General features: G+C 38.7%; 1 protein-coding gene across 6 annotated transcripts in view; it reads left to right on the forward strand.

Annotated features, from left to right (window-relative positions):
* Nucleotides 1-18766, forward strand: part of ENAH (ENAH actin regulator) — a 126177-nt gene that overhangs the window by 52145 nt on the left and 55266 nt on the right. For all 6 annotated transcript variants that reach the window (XM_036277680.1, XM_036277684.1, XM_036277679.1 and 3 more), the window contains exons 2-3: nt 10416-10581; nt 18027-18204. In XM_036277680.1, coding sequence (XP_036133573.1) covers nt 10416-10581; nt 18027-18204 — 344 coding nt within the window. The remainder of the gene's footprint in view (nt 1-10415; nt 10582-18026; nt 18205-18766) is intronic.

Below are 18766 nucleotides of genomic sequence, written 5' to 3' on the forward strand. Positions count from 1 at the left end.
CTTGTAAATTCCACCCTAGTTGTCTCTTCTCTCTGGTGGTTGTGAGAATACTGAAATTGGATTAAAAAAAAAAAAAAAAGCCCTGGCCTGTTTGGCTCAGCGGTTAGAGCGTCGGCCTGCGGTCCTGAGAGACCCGGGTTCAGTTCCCGCTAAGGGCATGTACCTCGGTTGCAGTTTGTCCCCGGCCCTGGTCGGTTGTGCGGGTGGCAGCCACTTGATGTATCCCTTTCACGTCGATGTTTCTCTCTCTCTCTCTGTTCCTCTCTCTCCCTCCCACTCTACCAGAACAAAAAATGGAAAAAATGTCCTCGGGTGAGGATAAAAAAAAAAAAAAAGAGAATACTGAAATTGTGCATTTTCATTTTCTTTATTATTTCTCTCTCTCTGGGTTGGCAGAGGCAGGTTTTTTTTGTTTTTTTTTTTTGTTTTTTTTTGTGTGGTATGTACCCCTAGTGGGAACTGAACTTGGGACTCTGTCTGTAGGCCGACGCTCAACCGCTGAGCCAAACTGGCCAGGGCGAGGCAGGTTCTTTTTGTTGGCCAAGTTACATTTATAGAGTTTGCACATTCTATACTTATTCAAGTAAGAGGTTTTCATAAGTAAAGTCAAATAGTACCAAAAAGATTTATAAAAAAGATTCCTCTCATTACTCCTAAACACATGACTGCATGTAGTAAATGCCTCCTTTAGGGTACTTTTTCTACTTATTACTTAGCCTAACGATATGAGATTTTTTCATTCTACAGGGTAACCCAACAGATCTAATTTCTGAAACATGCTGTTCCTATGTAAGATATACTGATTATTTTCTTTAGTGATTGGATCATTTATACTAGATTGCATTTGTACTTTGCACATGGATATAAATGTTGAGGGATTAAGAGTTTTGTAGTGGGCCCTGGCCAGTTGCTCAGCGGTTAGAGCGTTGACTTACAGTCCAGAGAGACCCAGGTTCAGTTCCCACTAAGGTCATGTACCTCGGTTGCAGTTTGTCCCCAGCCCTGGTTGGGTTGTGTGGGTGGCAGCCAATCGATGTGTCCCTTTCACTCGATGTCTCCCCCCCCCCCCCACTATCTGAACAAAAAATGGAAAAATGTCCTCGGATGAGGATTAAAAAAAAAAGAATTTAGTGGTGACATTGACCTTTTTACCTTTTTTTATTTTAACCTTTTAGTATTTCTTAGAAACATGAATGATATACAACGGTGTGGTCTTGATGGGAAATTTTGCCTTTCTACATATTTGGAGCTGCTGCCTCCCAGATGGTTTTCTTACTTTGCAGAAAATCATTTTGTATGTTGCCATTATTTGTGTCTGCTGTTTGTCAGTGGCATTCACAGTGTTTTTCCTGTATCTCTCAATCAGTGAGCTATGACAACACCTAATTGTAATAGCACACAGCTCTCCCTCCCTATTCTTAACAAGTTGTTGTTTTTTTAAATGGAATATGAAAGGAGAAAAGCTGTTTAGTATTTCATAAATGTACCCTATAGTAGAAGCCCTGGTATCTAATGTGATCTGTTCTGGTGATAATGGTTGGTTAATTGAACTATTTAAAATTTGTGTCCTTAAAAATGACACAAACTTTTAAATATTTTAGCCTACTTTATAACATTTGTGTTGATTCTATAGCCTTTTTCTGTAAAGCTTTTAGTGTTAGCCTGGTGATGAGAATTCCACATTATTTTTCTTTCCTAAAGTATGCCTATCTTTTATCTGTAAAGATTCAGCTTTGGTTTCTTTATTTTATAAAAAAAATTTTTTTTCTTTATTGATTTTTTTAGAGAGAGGAAGGGGGGAGAGATAGAAACATGGATGAGAGAGAACATCAATTGGCTGCCTCCTGCATACCCTGCCCTAGGGATTGGGTCCCAAACCTGGGCATGTGTCCTGACCGGGAATTGAACCGGCAACTTCCTGGGTGCGTGGGTCCGATGCTCAACCACTGAGCCGTACCGGCCAGGCAGCTTTGGTTTCTTCAAAGTGGAGAGAGAACTTAGACAAATACATAGCATTCTGCTAGACTTGTATGCTCTCCCCCTTTTATATGTGTCTCATTTATTAGAGACTCGCCTTTATAGAAATTTTCCAAAACATTTAACTTAATTTTATAGAATTTCTATATACTCACATTGTACCAGTTTATATAATATTTAAGTTGCATAATTACAAGTACAATTGGAGTGAATACATGTTGTCACAAACAGCTGACTGTTGAGAAGTACACCACCCAACTGTTGGGAACAGCAGAGCGTGCAGGGTGATGAGAGTGGCCCCCCAGCTCTGAGCGTTTTCAGGGCTAGCGGTGTGCTTTATAGACAGAAAGGAGAGGATTTGGTAGATTGTCCATTTGGGCACTGGAAGTCAGAAAAGGGAACTTTCACTGGCATATTTAGGGCTCTTACAAATTGCAGATTTTTACTTTTTACAGTTAATCTCTCTCACTACTTTTCAAGTCACTACTTTAACAAATCTTAATTAGGAGAAATGATAAACTACAATGCCAGCCCTTCAGGGGCTTAACATCTGATGTTGTTGGTAGAGGTGGTATACATAGTATATTATGATAATACAATGAGTCCATGTTTGAGTGGGAGAGAGGAAAAGCTTTCAAGAGGGTGTGACAGCTGTGTCTGGATTTTGAAGGACAGTTGGTATTAGGTAGAAGATACTGTATTGGCAAAGAAGTAATGTGCAGTGAGGTCATAGAGGGAGAGCAATGTTCAAACGTAGGGATAAGTGTGGCACAATTGGTTTTGCTGTTGTGTTGGAGTTTTGAACTGTTTTGAACACGTGCCCCCAGCAGTGGTATGGTGGAATGGTTGTGGCACACTTTACATGCTCTTAGTATTTGAGGGAAAGAATGAATGTCAGAGGCAGAGGCCAAATCACAGTGGACCTTGTATGCCATGCTACACGGCCAGAGTTTACCCTGCAATGAATCTTGGGAGTGGGTGTTAACTTGAAGAGTGACACGATTAGATTTTATTTAAAAAAAAAAAAAAAAAAAGAAAAATACCCTCTGGAAGCATTAGGAGTTGGGAGTAAAATTGCATCAGAAATACCAGTTAGGAGATTACTGGAATAATCCAATTGAAAAGCTAGGGAGGGCCCAAATTAAAGCTTTTGAGCATTGTGAGTAAAGGGAGGTCAGGAATTAGAAGTCTTTAGGAGTAGAATTGACAGACCTTGGTGGGGTGATGGGCGGGAGGGCTCTGAGTGACCCCTAGGGTCACAGGATGACTCGAGTCCCAGAGTAGTGAACTGAGAGAAGAGCACTCTATTTGTGACTTTTCTGGTGCTTAACACAGTACAGGACGTGATATTTACTGTTTGCTTTCCTATTTGAGGAAAATACATTTGACTGCATAGTCTTTTATAATTGAGATGGCTTAGCTTAATTTTACTATCCTTTAGGAGCTGTAGAATATAGGTGTGAACAATAGTTGTGGAATTGAAATCTAACATTATATTTACTCTAAACCTCTTTCATGCTTGAAATGTGACATAATTGCAGGCTTGAGCAAAAAATTTGTCATCAGAGTAAGATGGAAATCCTGCTTTTAAAATTCCCCACTTTTTTGTGTAATTTCCTCCTTAATATTTTATCTTCCGAATAACTGACAAATTAGTTCATAGAATGACTCAGTATCATAACAGCCAAGATGCTAATTCTTTTTAGAGTAAACTTTCCAAATGGTTGGCAGTGTAGTAGAGATTATTTTACAGACCTTGATAGCTTAGAGGATTCAAAGATGAATGACATTCTTCTTTTTCAAAGGTGGTGAAGACATGTTTATACATATGTAAAAATAAATGAATTGGGACCATGACTTTCAACAGTGATATACTTTATAGTATGCCACATATACTTTGGGAATATCAGTAAAATGCTAGGTGACAGCCATAATTTTTCTCCTGTCTTCAGTTGTCTCCTTCTCTTCCCTCCCCGCTCATCTGTGTACTGGTGGATCCTGTCTGCTCTACTTCCAGCATATATTCCCATAGGCCTTTCTCTCGCATGTTCCTAGTCAGCCTCAAGTGTCACCATCTGTACATCTCACACTAGTCTTCATGCCTTCATTCTTGATTGCCATGCCACTTTCCTGAATCCCTTCTCTCTATGTAGTAGCTAGAATCATCTTTTGAAGATGTTAAGACGACTTCTGCTTAACACCCTGGCTTCCCAGTGCACTTGGGGTAAAGTGCCCATTCCTTCCTATGGCTTAGATAGTACCTCCTCAGCGAGTCTCCCTTGTTGAAAGACTAATGAAAGCTGTGGGAACTCAGGAGGATTAGTTCTGGCTTTGGGGCACCCCAGAAAGACTTACAGAGAAATGGTATTTAATCCAGGATATTATTAGATGAAATTATGTACTGAACAAATATTTAAAGAGTGTTTACTATGTGCTAGGCACTGTCATTGTCATGCTTTCTTTGACGAGTAATGATTAATGAGTGGTGTCTTTGAAAGGAAGTTGCTGTTTTCAAAGAGTTGACTTTATTGCAACCTCAACCAGTAACGTATATTAGAATAGCCCAAGCAGTCCTTAATTTGCTTGAATTCTAGGAAGGTTTTCATTTACTGGTACCTATGAGAATAGAATTTGGCAACCAGTTCTCTACCATCCTATATACCTGGTTCAGGAAATTCTACTATATTCAGGAATGAATTACTTGACAAAGCCATAGAATTATAATGTATTGTCATGGTTTTTATACTTAAAAAAAAAATCAGCTATCTCTAGCCTTCTAAATGCCAAATTTTATTTTAAAATACCAAAATTACCATCAGGAAGAAAAACGGTATCGCCTATATATACTAACTATACTTAATCATAAAATGAAATTTTTGTTTGTAACTAATTTAATACCTGTTCTTCACAAAACTATAATTTACTGATTTAACCTTTGTGTAATAATTCCTTTACTGACTCAGAATGTTGCAGGCTTTGACTAGGTGTTCATTTTGAGGCTTGTTATAATGCAGAGAAAATGGTCTTATACCAAGTATAAAATTTTTGTCTTTTTTTCTGTACTTCTTTAGATCTTCATTTCTTTTTTCTCTTTTTGATTCTTCAGTAGCTGTCTTAAGTCTTGCCTACCTTCCTTGTTATAGTTCTCTGAAAAACTGCATATATGGGTAAAATTTTAGCATTTCGGAAATTCACTCATTGACTTTTTCAGCTAGAAGTCCTCCAAGAGAAAGCTGGAAATTCCTATCAGAAGACCCCTGAGCTATCCCAGCCATTGCTCTATTGCTTGTATGTACACAAATGTGCAGGCAGTTCTGTTGTGACTAAGGCCAGTCATACTTGAAAATAGACTCTAAAGTATTTTACTGGATAAGAGAGACATGAAAACAAAACATACAACTCAGACAATATGGAGAATTGTATGGAAAGGTAGTTATTACATTTACAGTATATTATAGTATGCGGTCTGTTTTTGAGATGTTTAAGTTTCATAATATCCTAATTTTATTAAGTTATGGTGATCCCTCTCCTAACCTCAATCTCCTGCCCGGCAAGTTGGCCAAAATATTGTTGACCTTCTATATTGATTCATCCTATTTGTATTTGAGGTTTATGGGTACATGAAATCCAAATAGGGGTACCCACTGTCTTATTTTGTGCACACCTGTAATTGGAGTTAGTATATCAAGTGGCTTTTTTCTCACATCAACAACCAATTCTATTTTCGACACCAGCTGGATGTCCAACAGTTCAATTCCGTTGTGACACTATCTGGAGTTACCACAGACCCCACAGGTTAGGGGCTCAGTCTCAAAAGACTGTCCTAATTCAGATGCTGGCTACCAATGGGGTACATAGGCTACCCACTTATGCTCTGCTGACTACAAATTCAGGTTCAGCAATTTGCTAGAATGACTCCCAGAACTTAGGAAAGTACTTTACTTACAATTATTGGTTTATTATAAAGGGTGCAACTCAGGAACAGTAGGATGAAAGAGATGCATAGGGCAAGGTATGGAGCCGGTGCAGTTTCCATGTCCACTGTGGGCATGTCACCCACCCAGCACCTCAATATGAGCTTGTTTGGGTGTTTTTAAGGCGGTTTCATTACATAGGCATGATTAATGAAATCATTGGCCATTGGGGAGTGAACTCATTTTCTGGCCCTTCTGCCCTCCCCAGAGGTGGGAGGTGGGGTGGGCCCGAAGATTTCAACCCTCTAATCATGGCTTAGTATTTCTGGCAGCCAGCCCCCATCCTGAAGCCTAGAGTCATCTTACGAGTATACCAAAGAACCAAAGACTCTCTCACTGCTCTGGAGATCCTAAGGTGTTAGGAGCTCTGTGTCGGGACCAGATATTTTTTATACCACAGGATGTGTCTCTAGTAAGGAAAGGTCCTCTCTCAGATGTTGAGGAAAGAAATGGAAACACTTGACTTGAATTTGTCACTAAGAACCCCAGTGCCATCTCTTCCTGGCCGGGCCTTGATGTGGCTTCTCTGAGTGCCCGATGTCTTCTAGGACTGCAGAGGTTTTTGGGCTTAACCTGTTCCTTCACAACTTGCCACATGCCCAGGTGGCTGTTACTCCTTTTCTGTGGCACCTTAGTTCTTGCCTACATCTTTTTTAAAAAAAAATATTTTTTATCGATTTTAGAGAGAGAGGAAGGGAGAAAGAGAGAGATAGAAACATTGATGAGTGAGAATATCAATTGGCCGCGTCCTGCAGGTCCCCCACTGGGGATTGGGCCCACAACCTGGGCATGTGCCCTGCCTGGAATTGAACCAATGACCTCTTAGTACATGTGTCGACGCTCAACCACTGAGCCACACCAGCAGTGTCTTACCCACATTTTATTTCTTCTTTTTAACCTCGGCTTATTCCTCCTGGTGCTCCTTAGCTTTGTTTAGAGTTAGATTTGTATCCTTAACATCTCATTTTGAACATTTCATCTTCATTAGAAAATGAATCAACTAATTTTTTGCAATTTTTGTCTTTGTTGGCTACTTTGATAGGTTCATTTGGAGCTGTCTTTGTTTCAATGGTTGTAGCTTTCCCAGGGAAGTTGAAGTGACCAGACATTTGATTGTTGACTAAGTGAATAAGCACCAGTTAAAAGCTGTTCAGCCCTGGCTGGTTTGGCTGAGCGGTTAGAGTATTGGCCCGCGGACCAATGAGTTGTGGGTTCAACTCCGGTCAAGGGCATATACCTCGGTTACGGTTCATTCTGGCCCTGGTCGGGGTTGTGTGGGAGGCAGTCAGTTGATGTTTTCTCTCTCTCTCCCGCCCTCTCACTCCCTCCCTCCCACTCTATCTGAACAAAGATGGAAAAGTATCCTTGGGTGAGGATTAAAAATAAATAAATAAAAAACAAAAGCTGTTCGATTAACTGTGTGCTCCCATCTTTGGAATATCTCCAGGTACCCACTGTAGAACGGGGGGTGGAGGGGGGGAGGTAGAAGGTGGGTCATTATATTTAACAGCTTTTGGAATTTTTTGTAAGTTTTTAAAAGCTTTTTTTCTTCTTTTTTTGAGGCATGGACTGACCTAATTTACAAAATAAAGGTTTACTGTTGCCTACCTTGTATGATCCCGCCGGGGCTTCTTTGAAGAGACATTATTTCTTGAACCATGGGAATCATATGTCCAAAAATAATAAATTTTGAAAACTGGCAAATACTGTTGTTCATTAATTTACAGATTTGTTTATTGAATTGTGACTACAATTAGCAAGAAGTTTGTTTCTTGGGTTGTGTGCTGTCAGAGGCACTTTGCTTTACCTTGCATGCCATCTTTCTGTAGGGTTACGTGAGTGTTGTCGCTCAAGTGTTTCTCTTAGGAGCGATGAAGAGATTTCCACGGATGTGCTGACAAGTGCTCTTTAATCAAACTTTAAAAAGTGATTCAAGCTTTAGTCATTGGCTTGTTTTTATTCCCAGAACTATTTTACGAAAAAGTTTCAGTGCAGCATAAAAATTCAGACGATCACTGGGTTTATTTCAGTGTTTGTGCTGCACACATATTGTTACAGGTTTTTGTAAAATTTCTAATGGAAAAACATAAACAATTATAACCCCACTGTTCTGAAGCAATGCTATTGCTCGGTGCTGTGATCTCCTGTCTCCCATGATATCCTGTCATCAGATCACCCAGCAAGTGGAGTAAAATAAGCACATACAGTGTTGAGAGATGAGGCAGAAGTGTGGGTAAGAGAAGAGGTCGTGAAAGTGACCTTTTGTTACTGAGGACATTGGAGCGGAACCCACATGATTTACTGTTTAAAATCTTTGAGGTTAAAGTAGGTGGAATGAGCAAAGCTTTCATTAAAAATGGGGTTGGATGAGCTACTTGGGAGCATCTGCATCAACTACAGCTTGAACATCAGCTAAGTCTTCTAGGTGGGGATTGAGTTAGTTGGGTTAAAGCATAGAATTAATATACCCGTTTTCTTACATTGCTTACTTTTCGTATTTGAGTTTAAAAAACGGGGTGAAATAAACTAAAATTTAAATCAATCAATTTTTCCTTTTTTAAAAATCTGTTTTAATTGATTTTTTAGAGAAAGAGAAAGGGGGTGGAGAGAGTAAGATCGAAGTGAGAAACATCGATTGCCTTCTTCCTGCACACTCCATGCTGGGGATCAAGCCTGCAAACTAGGCATGTGCCCTGACTGGGACTCGAACCTGGAACTTCTCAGTCCATGGGATGATGCTCAATCCACTGAGCCACACTGGCCGGGCTCAAATCAATCTTTTTTGTTTTTATTTTTATTTTTTTATCCTCACCCGAGGACATTTTTCCATTTTTTTATTCAGACAGTGCGGGAGGGGAAGAGATAGGAAGAGAGAGAAACATCGACGTGAAAGGGACACATCGGGCGGCTGCCACCCATGTAACCCAACCAGGGCCGGGGACAAACTGCAACCGAAGTACATGCCCTTAGCGGGAACCGAACCCGGGTCTCCCTGGACTGCAGGCCGACGCTCCAACCGCTGAGCCAAACCGGCCAGGGCTCAAATCAGTCTTTATCTCCCAGTAGTATCAGAATTTTTGAAAATGAAACTAGTGCTTAATATAAAATTAAGATCATCTCTCCTCATTTTTTTATTTTTGTATTTCATTCTTACTTGGTAACAAATAATTGAGATGAAGCTGAGATTTAAAGACATATTGGAATTGCTCTTTTTTTGTGGTTAATCCTCACCCAAGAATATTTTTTCAATGATTTTTACATAGAGTGGGAGGGAGAGAGAGAGAAAGAGAGGGAGTGCGAAAAATTGATGTGAGATAGACACATGGATTGGTTGCCTCCCACATGACCCTGCCTGGGTCTGAACATCTAACCTGCAACCCATGTATGTGCCCTTGACCAGGAATTGAACCAGCGACCATTCAGCCTGAAGGCTGCTGAGCCAAACCAGCCAGAGCAAGGGAATTGTTCTTTTTTTAAATATTTGTCTATGAAGATTAGAATTAAAATCTGGAAGGATCTCTAGAAAGCATCTCATTTTACTTTTTCATTTTTAAATCAAGAAATTTGAAACACAGGGTATTATCTTGCCCAAGGGGAGTCAAGAATTGAGTCACATTGCTTTCCATTGATTGTTAGTGACCAGTCCATATTTATTTATTTTATCCTTACCTGAGGACATTTTTCCACTTTTTGTTCAGATAGAGTGGGGGAGAGAGAGAGAGAAACATCGACATGAAAGGGACACATCGAGTGGTTGCCACCCGCACGGCCCAACCAGGGCCGAGGACAAACTGCAACTGAGGTACGTGCCCTTAGCTGGAACCGAACACGGGTTTCTCCGGACCGCAGGCCGACACTCTAACCGCTGAGCCAAACCGGCTTGGGCACTAGTCCATATTTAAGGGGCAGATAGAGCTGATCAGAATTTGCTATATAGACCTTGCAAGCCTGATGATAAAAATGGTTTTCAGTAAAGAGGGATTCACAAACAGGTCACCAGTAATATTATAAACATATATATAATTTTAAAAATGATGATTAAGCCCTAGCCAGTTTGGCTCAGTGGTTGAGCGTCGGCCTGTGGACCAGAGAGTCCCGGGTTTGGTTCCTGCTAGGGGCACATACCACACACACACAAAAAGATGATTAATTTATACTGTTCAGTTAATTTATAATGTTCAGTTTAATGAATGTGTTAGAATCTCAGATTTATAATAAAATATTTTTTGTGTTGCTTGTGTATCCTGATCTCCTCCTTGGGGCTCCTCATTATACTTTAATTTTTAATCCATTAGACTGTACCCATAAGGGCCGGAAGCTTCTGTCTTGTTTCACTGTTGTTTCTAGCACTCAGCAAAGCACTGTTGATTGGTTGGCTAACTCTGATTTACATGGCTAAGCGGGCAACTTAGCATATTTTAGATATCTCAAGTTTGCTTCTTTTTACCCCCCTTGTTTTAACAGTGAACAGAGTATCTGTCAGGCAAGAGCTGCTGTGATGGTTTATGATGATGCCAATAAGAAGTGGGTGCCAGCTGGTGGCTCAACTGGGTTCAGCAGAGTTCATATATATCACCACACAGGCAACAACACATTCCGAGTGGTGGGCAGGAAGATTCAGGACCATCAGGTAAGGGTCTGTTAAATTCTTAAAGTCATCTTGTATTACAAAAGAACTTTGTATATTCAGTAAAATAAAGGTTTGAAACTGTAGTCAAAATAGTCTCTATGGGGAAAACATAGATGGTACTGAAGAAGGGTCCTAAAAGTATCTCAGTGTTGGCAAAAAAGAAAATAAATATTTAAAAATAATTAGACACTTTTGTAAGTCAGGCAATTTCCAAAGAAAACACTGAAATTTTTATTCCTAAGAGAAGTAAAGTATCCTGTGACCTCTAGCTTTTGACAAATGGAGTGTTTTCAGAATGTTTGGAAATTTGAAAATGCTTCCAAATAATTTATGACACTAAGATGAAATCATTATGAAGGTTAGAAAATGTTTAGAAAGGAAGAAAGTACTTGGACCCAGTTGACAAAATATTATATGTAAAAACCTGTGGGACGTCTACACTGTCCTTAGATGGACAAATCTCTTTTTTTATTAAGCTTTTAAAAATTGATTTTTAGAGAGAGTGGGAGAGAGAGAGAAACATTGATTGATTGGCTACCTCTTGCATGCTCTGTACCAGGGATCGAGTCTGCAACTGTGAATTGAACCAGTGACCTTTTGGTGCATGGGACAATGCCCAGCCAACTGCACCATACTGGCATAAAATGACATATAATGAGCTTAAGAAGGAAGCAGAAGGAAATACTAAAAATAAATAGAAATTGTTCACACAAAAGCTGAGTAGAAAAATTGTCAGAATCAAACAGAAACAAAAGTTACAAATAAACAGTATTAGGATTGGAAGAGAGATATAGTTAAAGAAATAGTATAAAAATAAATTACTGTATGATAATATGAACGGCTTTATGCCAATAAGTGGGCCATTTTGTACAAAAACTGGCAGAAAAGTAGAAAAACTTAAAAGACCTGCGATCATAAAATATATCAATAATTAATAATCTACCTAAAATGTTATAAAATGAAGGGAATTCAGAACATTTACAAATAAAATCTAAAAATCTTCCAAACACTACCTGTTATATGCAAACTGTTTTAAATTGTAGAATTTTTTGAGGCTTGCACAATTCTAAAACATAGAACGGTTTGAGAGAGGAAAGGTATAAGCCAGTCTCAATTGTAAACATTGAATTGACATAAAAGTCCTCAGTAAGATAATTAGCAGACCAAATTTGGCAATGTATGTGAAAGAAAAGAAAAAGACCGCCTCTGGACCAAATACAAGGTTTATCTCTATCTCAGTAATTAAAGGATAGTTTAACAATAGATATCCTAGTAATGTAATTTACTGGGAGAAAATCTTTAAGAAACAAGATTTACGCCTGGCTAGTGTGGTTCAGTGGGTTGAGCGTCCATCATCCCATGGACTGAGAGATCCTGATTCATTTCTGAACAGGGCACATGCCTGGGTTGCAGGCTCAATCCCCAGTAGTGGGGTATGCAGGAGGCAGCTGACCGATATTTCTTTCTCACATTGATGTTTCTCTCTCTCTCTAAAAAAAACAAAAATTTTTTTAAAACAACTAAAAGAAAAAAAATGAGATTCAGGAAAAGCATTTGATAAAATTAATATCTGAAGGTAGTTTTCATCACGTTTGGCATAAGAATGAGTTTTCTTAAGGATAAGGATGACTAATATAAATATCTTATAGCAAACATCTTTCAGGATAGTACAGTGTTAGGAGGATTTCCATTAAACTCAGGAATAAGTAGAGAATTTCAGCTTTAATTACTTTCATTTAGCATTGCAGAGGAGGTAACTTAGTGATATAAAGAGGAAGAAATAGAAGCTACAAAGATTGAAAAGGAAGAAATATAGCTAGCCAATTTTATTAACTGATGATATAATTGTCTACGTAAAAAATCCCAAGAGGCCCTGGACACTTTTTCTCAGTGGTTAGAGCGTCAGCCCTTGGACCAAAGAGTTGTAGGTTTGATTCCAATCAAGGGCACATACCTTGGTTGCGGTTCATCCCCGGCCCTGGTTGGGGTCATGCGGGAGGCAACCAATCCATGTGTCTCTCTCACATCAATGTTCTCTCTCTCCCTTCCTCCCTCCCTCCCACTCTATCCGAAGATAAATGGAAAAATATCCATGGGTGAGGATTAAAAAAAAAAATCCCAAGAGTATCTGCAGAGATAAAATATTACAACTAACAAGATTGTTTAGCAAGGTTGCCGGATACAAGATCAATATATAAAAGAAAATATGATTTTATAAAAATACTATTTAAAGTAACAAAAATGATAATGTAGCTATGAATATATCTAATAAAAATTGGTTTCCTCTCATTTCAGTGTACCTTTGTTACATTTCTTAGCGGTTTTCAGTCTTTTCTAAGTGGAAATAAGTTATAATTTATTAAACAATACCTAAACTTTCTGTAGTAAGATCCATTAAAAAAAAAATCACCATTTATTTGTAGAATAGAGCATATACAAATTATATTAATATATGTTAAAATATTTCATTTTTCTGCATTTATTAAGTGGTTATTATGTTCTAGGCACTGTGATTAGGTGTTTTATTTTTTTTAAATATGTTTTTTATTGATTTTTTTTTTTTAAATATATTTTTTATTGATTTTTTTTTTTAGAGAGGGAAGAAGGGAGAGAGGGATAAAAACATCAATGTGAGAGAAACATCAATTGGCTGCCTCCAGCATGCCCCCTACTGGGGATCGAGCCTGAAACCCTGGCACGTGCCTTGACCAGGAATCGAACAGGGACCTCTCAGTCCATGGGATGATGCTCAGCCCACTGAGCAACACCAGCCAGGCTATGGTTAGGTTTTTTTTTTTTTTTAATCCTCACCAAAGGACATATTTTCATTTTTTGTTCAGATAGAGAGGGAGGGAGAGAGAGAGTGAAACATCGACGTGTAAGGGACACATCGAGTGGCTGCCCCCTGCATAATCCCAATGGGGGCCGGGGACAAACTGCAACCAAGGTACGTGCCTTTAGTTGGAACCGAACCCGGGTCTCTCTGGACCGCGGGCTGACACTCCAACACTCCAACTGCTGAGCCAAACTGGCCAGGGCTGTGATTAGGTTTTATAAGCATGGTAAAGTTCCCGACCTTGAAAGAAAGATTCAGTAAAGAATGGGGATGTTTGTTAAGTATGTGAGGAAAGAAATATACTAACTTGTTATATCTGAAAGAACCGTAGAAGTGAGCCCAGCTTTGGACCTGTGTTTACTATAGATTAGTGTGTCAATTTTGAAAGAGGAAACTGAGAAACTAAGCAGATTTGGGGGAGAGTCAAGAGACTAGTAGAGCGAACATTGGAAGTTGGGTCCTACTAATGAGGGAGGGTTGTCCTGGTTATTGCATGGGCCATGATTTGGGACCCCCAGAAGTTCTGTACACTGGAAAGAAGTTTGACTCAGAATTAGACTGGTCCTTATGGCCCAGCTGCAGCCATTTCAACTACTTTTGGATTAAGGTGATTTAAGACTGTTAGTTTCTCTAGCTGTTAGTGAGAAGCAAATGTAAATTTTCCCTGGAAAAAATATAACATCATCATAGACCTTAAAATTTCCTTAAAATTGTCCATATGCAGTGTCTGGCACTCAATCAAAATACCCAGGCATACGAGGAGACAAGAGGAACAGCAGTAGAACCAGACCCACTGGGAGTACAGTTAGTGGAACTATTAGAAAGGGACTTTAATTATGCTTGGTACATTCAAGGAAATACAAGACAAGATGGAGAATTTCAACAGAGAACTGGATCCTTGAAAAAAGAACCAAATGGAAATTTAAGAATTGAAAACTAAAATAACTGCTGTTAACTCAGAGATGAATTTTACAACAAATTAGAAACAGCTAAAAATAATTAGTAAATTAGAATATAGGTCAGAAAAATAATCAAACTGAAGCGAAGATAATCTTAGAGAGAAAAATTTAAAACAAAAAGAGCTTAAGAGACATCAGGGAATACAGCTAAACAAGTATAGTGTATGTAAAATCAGAGGCCCAGAGGAAAGGGGAGAATGGGGCAGAACAATAACTGAAGAGATAGTGAATGAGAACTTTCAAAAGTGATGAAAGAACATCAATTTAGAAATGCTGTAAACCTTGAGAGGGATAAATACAAAGAAAGTCCTATATAAGCCATTGTGTTAAAATCACTGTAAACTAAATTAAAGGTGAAACTCTTGAAAAAGACAGCCATTGAAAAAGACAACTTTACAGAAGCAATAAAACTGTCAGCTGACTTCTCAGTAGAAACAAGAGCTAGCTAGAAGGCAGTGGACTTCAAAGGACTTAAAAAAAAATGAGTGACCATTTAAAATCTCATACCTAATAAAAATATTCTTTAGAAATGAAGGTGAAATAAAGACATTTTCTGACACACAAAAATGGAGAGAATTCATCATCAGATCTGCATTGGAAGAAATTCGTCAAGATCAAAAATGGTCCCAACAGAAGCTTGAAGAGGGTAGAAGGACTAAGAAGCAATGGAAAGCATAAATGTTGATTTTAGATGATCATTGACTGTATAAAACTAAAAACTGTTATTTTTTAAACAGATTAATTTTTTTTAAAAATACGTTTTTATTGACTTTTTAGAGAGAGAGGAAGGGAGAGGGAGAGATAGAAACATTGATGAAAGAGAAACATCCATCAGCTGCCTCCTGCATACCCCCTACTGGGGATCAAGCCCACAACCTGGGCATGTGCCCTGACTGGGAATCAAACCAGTGACCTCTTGGTGCTTGGGACAATGTTCAATCAATTGAACCACACTGGCCGTGCTAAAAATAGTGTTTTATGGGATTAAAAAATATACATAGAATTAAAGTATTTAATAATAAAACATAGGAGTCCTGAAGTGGGCATGGTGGGGGGAGTGCTATTGGAGGTAAAGTATTTGTAAAGTCCTTGTTTTGTTGAGGGAAAGGTAAAAGTACTAGTTTTTATTTGTTTCTGCTAAGTTTAAAATTCCTGTTATAATCTCTAGGGTAACCACTAAAACAACAGTGGAAACATATAATTAGCAAGCTAATAGAGGGAATAATAATAATAAACTCTAAAAGAAGGTATGATAGATTTAGACCAGTATTTGTATGTAATTTACAGTAAGTGTAGATATACACTCCAATTAAAAGCAAAGACTGGTTCGTTGGATCAGTAACACAAACTTGATCATCTGAATATAAAATATAAAACTGAGCCCTGGCCGGTTTGGCTCAGCGGTTAGAGCGTCGGCCTGCAGTCCTGAGAGACCCGGGTTCGGTTTCCGCTAAGGGCATGTACCTCGGTTGCAGTTTGTCCCCGGCCCTGGTCGGTTGTGCGGGTGGCAGCCACTCGATGTGTTCCTTTCACATCGATGTTTCTCTCTCTCTCTCTCTCTGTTCCTCTCTCTCCCTCCCACTCTACCTGAACAAAGAATGGAAAAGTGTCCTCGGGTGAGGATAAAAAAAAATAATAATAAATAAAATAAAATATAAAACTGAGAATAACCAAGGCAGTATTGAAGAACAAAGCAGGAGGACATACTCTAGTGACCATTAAGACTTAGTACAAAGCTACAATAAGAAGGACACTGATGTTGGCTCAAAGATAGGCATATTGACCAGTAGAACAAAATAGAGCCCTTTAGACACTTGATTTATGGAAGAGATAAATCTGCAGCACAGTTAATAGGTAGGACTGGACCAATTGGATAGCCATATTGAAATAAAAAGGAAACTCGCCCTGGCCGGTTTGGTGCAGTGGTAGTGCGTCAGCTCTCAAACCAATGAGTTGCAGGTTTGATTCCGGTCAGGGGCATGTACCTCGGTTGCAGTTCATCCCTGGCCCTGGCCCTGGTCGTGTGGGGGGCAACCAGTTGATGTGTCCTTCTCCCTTTTTCTCCCTCCCATTCTATCTGAAGATAAATAGAAAAATATCCTCAGTGAGAATTAAAACAGAAATAAATAAAAAGGAAATAAGAACCTTACTTCATACCATAGGCAGAAATAAATTCCAATTGGATTGGAGATGTAAATATGAAAGTTTAAAAAAAGCTTCTATAGCCTCGCTGGTGTGGCTCTGTGGGCCCAATCCCAAGTGGGGGGCATACAGGAGGCGGCCAGTTGATGTTCTCTCTCATCGATGTTTCCATCTCTCTTTCCTTCTCCCTTCCTCTCTCTCTAGAATCAATAAAGAAAAAAAAAGCTTTTACAATATGGGGTAGCATTTTCATGACCTTGGGATTGAGAAACATTTCTTAAACAGGTTATAAAAGGTATAAAGGAAAGGATTGCTGATTTGGACTGCATTTAGATTGAATAAAAGTTAAGAACTTCTGTTCATCAAAAGATACCATTAAGAGAGTGAAAAGGCAAGCCACAAAATGGGAGAAGATATTTATAACACAGGTAACCAACAATGTGATTATATCCAGAATATATAAAGGACTTTTACAACGCAATAAAGAAAGATGGACAACTCAGAAGAGAAATGGGCAAGAGATTTAATTAGAGCAGGTATTAATAAAAAATGGTATCCAGATAGCCATTAAAACATGAAAAAGTACCAAATCTAATTAATAATAAGGGAACTATAAACTAGAACCACAATGATACAGTATTGCTAAAATAAAGACTGACAATACCAATGGTAAAGTTGCATTGTGTGTTTAGTTGTGCACACTGTTGTATTCTATTTCAGGGTTGAAAATTGATAGAACCAATTTGGAAAGCTACCTGGAGTTTTCTACTAAAGTTGAAGCTCTCTGTGGCCTGTGACAGCCACTCCTGGGTATATGCCCAACGGAAATGTGTACAAAAAGACATGTAGTAGGGTCTTTGTAACATCACTATTTTTAATATTCCCAAACTGCAAATAATAAAAATGTCCATTAATGGGAGAATGGCTAAATAAACATGATTTGTACAATGGAACACCATTGCTTATAAAAAAACAAAGAAGCCACAACTACATTCAGCAGATGACTTCATAAATATTTTTGAGGGGGAAAAGGGCAGATACCTCACAATACTTATTACGTAACTTCATTTATATAAAATCCCAAAACCTGCAAAACTGATCTATGAAGTTATAAGTGTGGCTAGTACCTTTAGGGGAGGTGAGAGGAGTTGAGAATGATCTGTTTCTTGATCAGAGGTTTGGCCACATGGAAGTGTTCACTGAGGTACATGCTTAAGCCTTATACACTGTGAGTTTATAATACTTGAGTAGACATGTTAAATGTGCTTAATGAGAGAGAGAACTTTTGTTTTGCTGATTTATTGTTTTAAGGCCAGATCTTTGTAACCATCAGACAGCTTGACTTCCATCAGACTTACTTCTGCAGACTTATTTTACCCAAGACAATTGTTTTAACTATTTTTTGCCAAGGTCTGCCTGGAACAAATATGAATGAATGAATATTCAATCAGGATTTGTTGATTTTGCCAATTATTAACTTGACTTTTTAAAAATTTTCTGTCTTTTAGGTGGTGATAAATTGTGCCATTCCTAAAGGGTTGAAGTACAATCAAGCTACACAGACCTTCCACCAGTGGCGAGACGCTAGACAGGTGTATGGTCTCAACTTTGGCAGCAAAGAGGATGCCAATGTCTTTGCAAGTGCCATGATGCATGCCTTAGAAGTGTTGAATTCACAGGAAACAGGTAACGTGCCTGTGGTTGACTTGTTTTCTTGAACTGAAGTGCCATATATAAGTTAAAACAAATCTTTTCTGACCAACTTTTAAATCATGTATTTGAAGTAATTCTTGGATTTTTAGTATTCTTTATAGAAATGTGGACTTGTATTTGTTGATGTAAACATGAAGTCTAGCAGGATAGTCTTATGAGATTGATTCATTAGTAATTTTTAAATGCTCTCATTGGAAGTTACTTAGTTCTGTTTATCTTGCTCTAGAACCTCAACTTTTGTTGTAAGGATATAAGGCCCAGACAATATGCAGTAGGTAGAAATGACACATATTTATCTTCATCTCAGATTTTATGAAGAAACACATGGTTTCTGAAATGTGTTTTTAAAGCCACTACTGAGGCCCTGGCCGGTTTGGCTCAGCGGGTTTGGCTCAGTGGTTGGAGCGTCGGCCTGCGGTCCTGAGAGACCCGGGTTCGGTTCCCACTAAGGGCACGTACCTCGGTTGCAGTTTGTCCCCGGCTCTGGTCAGTCAGTCGTGCGGGTGGCAGCCACTCGATGTGTTCCTTTCACATC

Source organism: Molossus molossus, unplaced genomic scaffold (genome assembly GCF_014108415.1).
Source record: "Molossus molossus isolate mMolMol1 unplaced genomic scaffold, mMolMol1.p scaffold_m16_p_23, whole genome shotgun sequence".
Taxonomy (NCBI): domain Eukaryota; kingdom Metazoa; phylum Chordata; class Mammalia; order Chiroptera; family Molossidae; genus Molossus; species Molossus molossus.